The 9,978-nt window shown below is 38.4% G+C and overlaps 1 protein-coding gene across 1 annotated transcript in view; it reads right to left on the reverse strand.

The window, feature by feature from the left end:
* Window positions 1-9,978, reverse strand: part of LOC107562509 (potassium voltage-gated channel subfamily KQT member 1-like) — a 41,200-nt gene that overhangs the window by 16,231 nt on the left and 14,991 nt on the right. The window contains exons 3-12 of the mRNA XM_016247135.1: window positions 4,764-4,890; window positions 4,587-4,665; window positions 4,387-4,483; window positions 3,043-3,183; window positions 2,797-2,907; window positions 2,615-2,710; window positions 2,406-2,507; window positions 1,215-1,353; window positions 777-830; window positions 550-676 (exon numbers count right to left, since the gene is read on the reverse strand). Of these exons, the coding sequence (XP_016102621.1) occupies window positions 550-676; window positions 777-830; window positions 1,215-1,353; window positions 2,406-2,507; window positions 2,615-2,710; window positions 2,797-2,907; window positions 3,043-3,183; window positions 4,387-4,483; window positions 4,587-4,665; window positions 4,764-4,890 (1,073 nt within the window). The remainder of the gene's footprint in view (window positions 1-549; window positions 677-776; window positions 831-1,214; window positions 1,354-2,405; window positions 2,508-2,614; window positions 2,711-2,796; window positions 2,908-3,042; window positions 3,184-4,386; window positions 4,484-4,586; window positions 4,666-4,763; window positions 4,891-9,978) is intronic.

The raw sequence follows: 9,978 nt of genomic DNA on the forward strand, positions 1-9,978 counted from the left end.
ACACAGGCCCTGCGCTGTTCCACATGCTGAATGGCTAATGGGGCAAAGAGATTCTGATAATGACCTCCTCTCAGGCAAATCACAGCCTGGAACATAACCACTCTTCATGGGAATGCTTTGGGGCCCAGAAACATACACCGTGCACTTCTTCTAACCACGTTTTCACTTGAGGTGGGTGGGCTCGGAAAGCTGAGACGTGTTCCAGCAGAGATGGCGCATATGTGTTAAAAGTGTTTTTACAGATTTGAGCTGAGAATCCAGTGACTGCAGAGATTAGCGGGATGATTAGACCCCATTTGCATTTACAGAGCCAATATTGTGAGTGTGAACTGCAGGGGTGTGCTAACTCTGACACCATCAAGCTAACACTTTTTTAATTGCCCATCCACTAGATGCTGCATGACATGTCATCCAGAAGAGTTCTGAAAGATTATAAGTAGTGGAAACTTTCTGAAACTTGAATAATTGACTGTCTGCTGTCTGCGGTTGACATATAGACATATAGAGTAATAGTTTAAATTACACAAAAAATTGTACGTTCTTACTCACTGAGACACATGAGTGACTGGAACGAGCGAAATCTCTCGCTCCGGCTCAGTTTCCATATCATCTGCGATGCTGCTGCTCCTCTGGAGTGTGGGCTGAGGCTGCACTTCCAAAATCCCAGGCCTTTTCCCTAAAGACACACAAAGCACGCGCATCATTTCAGACTGAAACGGGCCAAACGGCTTTGCAATTTCCAATTTTAAAAAATCCAACAAAGTTTTGTTACCTACCGGGAGATGTAGAGAACTGGAAAGAGGATAGAGAGCTCCAGGATGGCACCCGATCTGTGAGAAGAGAGCTCAATCTCAATGCTTTCAAATGGCACATATCAAATCAAATGATGTGTATTTCATGCCAAGTAATTATACTGTGATAGATATGAAAGTTCACAGACAAATGGCATGTGGTTCAGTATTATCAATTTGTCTGAAAAAAGGAATCAAAATAGACAGGCATACGGAATGGTAGTTAGAAAGTGAGTACAGACACATGTAGCAATAGACACTAACTGGAGCTGACCACATCTTCTGTGTGTGTTTGCCCCTTCTGTGAGAATGGAGAGGGGAAATGAAGGACATCAGAGGAGAGATGCTTCAAGAGCATGAAAGGTGAAAAACAGAAGAGAGGGTGAAAAGGTCAACAGTATCCTAGTTTATTGTTGGTAATACCTGACTGTTGAATACTGCGCACTGTATCTGCTCCACCGTCCTTCCCGTCATCTAAGGAGTCATAGGTTATGGAAGGTATGGTAGGAAAACTCAGTCCATCATCCCTGTCATTACTCTTCATTTTCTTCCTCATCTTCACCTGCTCAAAAAAAATTGTGTTTTTTTTATCTAAGCCCTTGAGAAACCTTAAAGGGTTAGTTCACCCAAAAATGAAAATTCTGTCATTAATTACTCACCCTTGTGCTGTTCAAAACCCGTAAGACCTTTGTTCATCTTCGGAACACAATTTAAGCTATTTTTGATTAAATCTGAGGGCTCTCTGACCCTCCCATAGACAGCAAGGTAACTACCACGTTCAAGGTCCAGAAAAGTACCAAGATGAATGACAAAGTAGTCCGTGTGACATCAGTGGTTCAACTGTAAAGTTACGAAGCTACGAGAATACTTTTTTGCGCAAAGAAAACAAAAATAACGACTTTATTCTACATTTTCGTCTCTACTGTGTCACTTTGGACGCGTGGAATAATGTGTAATAAAATGTGGAATAAAGTAGTTATTTTTGTTTTCTTTGCGCAAAAAAGTATTCTCGTAGCTTCGTAACGTTACAGTTGAACCACTGATGTCACACGGACTACTTTGTCGATCATCTTGGTACTTTTCTGGACCTTGAACGTGGTAGTTACCTTGCTGTCTATGGGAGGATCAGAGAGCCCTCAGATTTCATAAAAAATATCTTAAATTGTGTTCCGAAGATGAACAAAGGTCTTACGGGTTTCGAACAACACGAGGGTGAGTAATTAATGACAGAATTTTCATTTTTGGGTGAACTAACCCTTTAATGGTAACACTAATTATTTGCAGGTACTACAGTTTGAAACAAAATATATACACACACACACATATATGCACTAAACTAAATATAACCATTAAAAACCATTGAAAAACTGAAGCCATTTAAATCGTTTTTGTTTCACTAAAACTTACTAAAACTTCAACTAAATGTAAAATGAAAACTGAAAATGTAAAATAAAAAATATTATAATACTACATCAATAATACTAAAATAACGCTCAGTAGAAAAATACAAAATAAGCAACTAACTAACACTCTTTTCACATTAATGACAAAGTTTGTGCTTGTACATTTTTGTATTATGTCTGGTCCATCTGCGCATGTATGTAGGCCGCCTACCTTCAGTTTAGGGCTAGACACTGATCTGCTGATGTTCCTTTTCACAAATAACTTGTAGGTGGCAGAATCACGGTTCTCTAAGGCAAAACACCTCCAGGATGCCTTCGGCATGAGAATAGAAGAAACAGATTGACTCTGGAAAGCCTGACCATCCTCATGAGTGACAAATAATAAGGAATACTACATCTATAGGCAACAGGAAGAGACACCTGTATCAGACATGCAGCTGCAGGAATTTGCCTGTTGAAATGTTTTTGTCTCTGTTTCTGCTGCACCTTCAGAGCAAAACCGGAGCCTAGGATTCCCTGTGGGGAAATACTATCATTCTTTTCATACACTGGCCTGCTGTGCGAGGAACAATTGTTCTGGCTATTAAATCTCTGTAACTTACAGCAGGGAGGGCAAAAAAGGAGATAGCAAAGACAGAGAAACATGATGCAATGGTCTTCCCTATCCAAGTCTGAGGGACCTTGTCTCCATAGCCAATAGTGGTTACTGTCACCTGAGCATATGTACAGAAAAGACATTGACATGCAACACCCATTACTCAACATGATCCAGTTCATTGGTGTATGCATTCAATTATCCATGTAATAGCCATTGTGTCAATGAAAGGTATGGGTGGGGATCTACCTACCACACCCCACCAAAGAGCATCAGCATAGCTGCTGAACTCTGTGAAACCACTATCATCCACCGCATCCTTCTCTGCCAGATACACGAAGTAGGAAGAGAAGATAAGTGCAAGGAATCCGATATAAAGAGTAGTGATCAGTTCCTAGAAAGAGGAAACACTTTTATAATTGTACAACCTTAAATCTTAAATTATGTTTTGCAGCTTTAGCGTTGGGTAGAGATTTCCTGATTCAATTTGATTCTGATTCTCATTTTATTATAAAATGCTATCTTTGCCAATGCTGTAAATTATATAGGGTGGTGTTTCATGATTCATTCTGAACTATTTAGTAATAGTTTCCACAAGTATGTTTTTATTTACTAAAAACACACTAAACTAATTCACTAAAATGGCTCATAAGAGTCATTTGTCCATGAATTAGAATACACTTGTTGTGTAGTAGCCAATGTTCTTTTTTAGGCAGATCCCGCGAAGACAACTCATTAGAAAGCTGTTCATTGCCATTATTTAGTGGTACACTGTCTGTAATGTGTCACATTCATATAATTCAGACTGCAAACTTACATTCACGGTAAAATATGATTCCTTTTGGCTTATCGCTAAAGAGTCCCGCTGCTGAAATGTTGTACAGGAAACACTGATAATGAATTTGGTACTTTATGAAAATATTAACTGAAACCATTAACAACAAGTCACAGGTCACCTTCAACAGAACGCCGTTACATCTGCAGGAGACACACTCTGTACAAATATTTTTTTCAAGCAGCTACTGATAACATGCATAGAGTAAACAGGATTTTATGAAGCAGTATTAGGACTGTTCAAATGAAGATCATGCTTAATTGGAAAATTCATCTTTAATGCCTTAAATGGCGATAATCTCTTGTTGGTTCTATTAAGAACTTTTAATTTTATAAGTGCGAAAATTAACTGATTCCTAAAACACTGCCATGTGAATGGACCACTGATCAGGGTAATGGATCCTTTTCACAGTGTGTGAATGCACATTTCCAGAGAATTAACATTGTCAATATAATACAGTTTTTATATTATTATTTCTGAAAATCAAATATTAAATATAAAAAAAATGGTAAAAACACTTCTGTGAGGGGCTAACTGTAAATTTATAAGCTTCTTTCTTCTGACCGTCCTACATGTCCCTATATTTTTTCTTCATTGAAAAGTAATTAACAAGTGAATTTTTGTAATACTGTATTTTTTTGCCTTCACATTGCTCCAAAAGCAAAAGAAGAAAACGTGTGTATAATACCTCTATAGAAATTCAAGAACCTTTAACATCATTCCAAACCCAGGGATGTTAAAAAAAACATATATGGCATATACCTGCCGATGTATGAAGACTACTGATCCAAGCAGCCGCCAGGTTCCTCCCTGGCGATCCACATGCAGCATTCGCAGGATCTGAAGAAAACGGACTCCTCTGTAACAAATCATTATGTCATGGCTTCAATACAGTGCAAAAGAGTTACATCTAAGTCTGATTAATCATGTGCCACAAGGGCTTATTACAATCTTAACCTTACCTGACAGTAGAGGTGGCAAATACCTGACCTTTAGAGCCAAATACCAATACAACAATAGAGGCCACCACCACAATCAGGTCTAGAACAAGAAAAACATGTAGACATGCCAATAACAACTACCAGGAAATACACAAAAATGCTCAACAGGGCATTTAGAAAATTCACTTACACACTCACCAATAACAGAAATGGGCTTTCGGGCAAAGCGAAGCCTGCCCAGAATTCCCACATATTTACTCCGGCATCCAGCTGACCACAGACGTACCGCATACTCCAGACCAAAGAAAAGTACCAGCACTAATTCCTGCAGAATGAAAGAGACAGACACACCATGCTTTCACAAAAGAGCCCTAAATGCATATATTAGTGATATTACGCGCTCATGACAATGAGAAATTACTGTAACTGAGACATAATGTGAGATTTACTAGACTATAACAATGTAAGTATAAAGAGCTAATTGATTCGATAGAGACATAACGTGTAATGCTGTGCTATAATATAACTCTGTAAGTATAGGGAGGTAATTTATTTGAGCAATGAGACGTCTGCTTTGAGAATGGGTTTAACAATACAGCTTTATTATGTGGAAAATGTGAATGGCTGTCATTGTAGAGCTCTTTGGCTATCTAGATATTCCTCATGAGGAATAGTAATGCCTTTTTAAAATATTGATGAGGTATGTCCAGAGCAAAATCCTCCACTGTGTGCTGTGCACCTATTGCAACTCAATGCTACAATCCCATGACCGAGATATATAATGACAGCTCTATGGACAAAGAATCCATTTAATTAATCGTATTTGTCGTTTATATGGCATAAAAGATAATAGCTGAATAATAATTTGGTCATGCATCATTTGGAATGTAGTTTGCCATTCATAAAGCATATAATACTAATATACATGGGATGCGCGTAACAGATGCGTATTAATACTTCACAGCCCTGACACAGGGTTGTGTGAAAACACAAGACGGCTGGTTCATGGTCATGGCCAACAACAGCAGTTGCCCTCGTCTCCTTCTTAAAGAAGAGAAAACAAAAGAAGGCTGAGAGTCTGCTGAGTGCAGGCCCTTTGAGAGCTGCGAGGAACCAGACATGTATGAGTTATGAGGCTGGCCGTGAAGCCCTCTGTCACATAAGCAGTCTGGAGTGCTGGATCCGGGTCTGAGAAGAGGCTAAGAAGGAGCTTGGTCAGCTGCCTAGGGACGGCTGCTGGCACAAAGCCGGGGAGTTCGCTTGCCTAGCCTGTCTAAAGCTCCTCCAAAAATGAAATGAAACTGCAGGCACAGCCCTAGCCTGTGGGAACAGACAGAACATGAGGTGTGAAACAACGCATAGTAGCAGAAAAGTGAGCTGAAGCAGCTGAGGTCACAGCAGAGAAGAGAGACTGCAACTTGACTGAAAGTAGGCCAACTCACTGTTTATCAAGTCAAATGCATTTTTTTTTTAGGATTATAAAATAAAAAATACAATAATAATTTTCACTCCTCATTATTCACTTATCCTATCAAACAATAAATTGAAAACTGCTGCGAGCTAAAATTGTTTGTGTCAATGTTTTATTTTTTTTTACTCTTTTTCAGTCTTTTCTAACCCTCTAATTATGTCTGATTAGCAGTTCCCACTTTGTTCACTCCATGCTGCTGGTTCCTCTACTTGCTATCTAATTAAATCTAGGCTTGTGATCACACTGACCAGCTGGCATACGAAAGGTCTGGGTGGACGGCCAGTGGGCGACAGAGGCCATGGGATCAGTTTCGTGGGGGGGTGTAGGGTGAGAGGAAACAAGACCCCAGATGCAAGGGCCTCTCTCAGTTACCATGGCAATCAGATATCCCATCCAGAACGCAGCTGGAATGCAGTCACCAGGGTGAGCAGAGGAAGGGTTCACTGTAATAACAGCAAGGGCCAGCTGACCCTTGTCCTCAATCTTATAAGATTACATTAAATATTAAAAATTGACTTACTATGAGCTTGTGACTTGGCGTTGAGTGACTTCTTCTGCTCAAACCTTTTATGCTCTAGCCAAAGCAAACACTTAAAGTCCGATAATAAATAATACCCGGTAGCATTAACTAACCCTTCACACTCTTGAAAAGAAAGACACAAAGCAAACCCGTTACTGATGTGACATTGTGCAAACTTTTATGGAATTAAAGAGCAATTAATGAGCTCTTATATAGATATTTCAACCAAAAAAGAAAGTTCTGTCATCATTTACTTATCCTCACGTCATTAAAAACCTGTATGACTTTATTTCATCTAGAGAAAACAAAAGATGTTATTCTGAAGAATGTGAGACAAAAAAGACCTAAAATACCTTCTTTTATGTTCCTCAAAAGAACTCAAGGTTATGCAGGTTTGGAATGACACGAGGGTGAGTAAATGATAACAGAATTTTCATAATTGGGTGAAATATTTAACTCTTTAACTCATCTGACTGAAAAGTCACACATTAAAACACTGTTTGAGAAGTTACACAGATTTATCTGTATTTCCATAAGGTCCTTCACATCCTGTCGCACACAATAGAAAGGCATTAGCTACTGTGTTGGGGGAGGGGAACCGACTGTATAGTGTCTTATCTGTGCAAATTGGATGAAGGTGATTTGTCCTAACACCCCAAACACCACCAGCATTAGAAACAAATATTTAAAAACTCCAGGGGTTAGGAAGCCCTTTCACTTCATAACAGGGAATATCACTTCAGGCAAATAAATCACACCTCATCCCTAATCGCTGCAGGACATCTGGAAATATAAAATGCACTGGATAATGTTTAGTTTCTATTCACTGTACGAATCACAAAAAGCCTAAAAGCTCTTTTGACCAGTGGTGTAATGTAACAAAGTAATAATACTTCGTTACAGTACTTAAGTATTTTGGGAGTATCTGTACTTTACTTGAGTTTTTATATTTCTGCCAACTTTCACTTTTACTCCACTACATTTCCTAGTTAAAATGTATACTTTTACTCCAATACATGTCCCCGAAGCATATTCGTTACTTACTACAAAATAGTCAGAAGTCAGAAGAACACTAGTGGCAGGTTTGACGAATCAGTGGTCTGGTGTCTGCAAGTTAGACTCCTAAAAACACCTTTGCTCATGCAAGTGTGCGCACAATCGTCAATTTCATTTCCCACTCAAGTCGAGGCTGGGGTGTGCGATAATACAATATTGTTGTAATGATGTGTGATCTGACATTAGCGATTAGGCTATATCACCAAATCACACACAGAGTGCACGCACGTGATTTATTAGTCTATTAAAACTCAAAACTCTAGGCATTCTAATTTGTAGACGGCAAAATGCTTCTGTATGCTTTTTATATTTATATAATTTAATATAGTTATTAGTTAACTTAATATATATCACACGACGAGTACCGTTTTTCTGCAGATATCAGCATGATAAATTTAATAATCATTTTATACAAGTTCAATAAAGTTAGCAATAACTGACTTACATTTTAGACACAAAATGGCCTGTTTTTGCTAAATTTTGCCAACGAATATAGTTCCAAACAAAGATCACAGCACTGGTTTGCGTCTGAGCAATGGACCGTGTTTTCTTATTGAATAAATCAGCTTTTTGAACAAATCGGTTGAATAAATGATTCAGTGATTCACTCATTAACACAGTCAAATGCTTTGTTCCTGAATGAATCAGTCGTTTGAATGAATCGGTTGAATCTCAATGACTCACTCATTAACAGTCACTTGCTGTCAACTACTAGCGGTTTTAATTTCACATTTCGACTATTTTCTTCATGTTTTAAATCATTTTAAAATATCAATATTTAACGTTTTATGTTAAAAACAAAACATTATTTATGCATCTGTAACTGCAGGTTAAATGCATCCATGTCCCCTCTGAGATACATTAAACTGTGTGAATACATCTAAATGCTATTTCAGATGCAGATTCCAGAAATGTTTTCTTATGTTGGAATGAAAGACACTAAGTACCGGATGAAGTGCTTCTTATTCTTACCCAAAAATGCAAAATGGAAGAAAGAGTTAAAACTGAACACAATCTTGCTACTCAAGCTGTGTATGAACTTTTTTAATATATATTTATTTGCTTCTTTTCCATTTTGCATTTACTTGTACTTTTACTTTCAATACTTAAGTACGTTTAAGATTTAAAAAATACTTTTCGTACTTAAGTACAATAAAATACTTTTACTCAAGTAATTTTCTAAACAGTGACTTCAACTTCTACCAAAGTCATTTTCTGGTAAGATATCGGTACTTTTACTTGAGTATGGCTTTCAGGTACTTTATACACCACTGCTTTTGACCAAGGGTTAAAACATTACTGCAGATTGCTCAAATACAGCAATAAATGCTCATTGCGCATTCATGGTGGTTTCAAATAGGAAACATTTCATCATGATATAGGCTTTTGTTCATTTACAGTTTTATTAGCCATTCATGGGGGAGGGACTCTCACTGACAAAGAGAGAGACATCTGTGTTCTGTCCAATTAAGGGAGTGTTCTTTCTGTAGCTGATAATTGCCTTGAAAAGGCGTTAGCACCTCGTGGCAGGACTACTGTCCTCACAACACCTTGAGACAGAGCTTGATGATGTGTTATCACACTTCGCATATGGAGGAAGTTTGGTGAAAGCTATGACACTCCATATGGGCCAGGGGGAAGCATGTGAGATCACAACCCTTGGGTGTAGGATTTCTCAAGGCGCGTGGTGTCAGCACAGTATAGTGTCCTGTGTGACTTCCAGCACCCGTGTGTGGCGTAACGTCCTCTGTGACTTCTGCCGCCTACCACTGTTGAGCAGGTAATGATCAACCACTGAGGCTTCACTCCAGAAGTGTGACACACACAATAGTCTTTTTTCCTCACAGAATAGGTTCAGTTAATAAGTGTCAGCGGCATGTGTGTGGCTATAAGTAGTGCTAATGTGCAGTAGCTCTCTCTGCTCACAGTGAAACAATGTCATGCTAATATGGATTAACAGGGCCTATCAAGACTATTAGTGGCTGACACTGGAAAAAAGACTTGAACAATTGATCTTAGGTTAATAATTAATCTGCACTTAGTAAGATTTGCCTGACAAGCTTAGGTTAATTTACATAAGCATTTACTCACAACAAAAAAAGAGAATCTGGGGATCTCAACCGTGATATCCTACATCTGCTAAACCTATTAGTGGCTGACACTGGAAAAAAGACTTGAACAATTGATCTTAGGTTAATAATTAATCTGCACTTAGTAAGATTTGCCTGACAAGCTTAGGTTAATTTACATAAGCATTTACTCACAACAAAAAAAGAGAATCTGGGGATCTCAACCGTGATATCCTACATCTGCTAAACCGGTAGCAGAAGGGTAAATGACGTGTTCTATCTATTAATTTGTAAAAA

The sequence above is a fragment of the Sinocyclocheilus grahami genome, unplaced genomic scaffold, assembly GCF_001515645.1.
Source record: "Sinocyclocheilus grahami isolate Dianchi unplaced genomic scaffold, SAMN03320097.WGS_v1.1 scaffold826.1, whole genome shotgun sequence".
Taxonomy (NCBI): domain Eukaryota; kingdom Metazoa; phylum Chordata; class Actinopteri; order Cypriniformes; family Cyprinidae; genus Sinocyclocheilus; species Sinocyclocheilus grahami.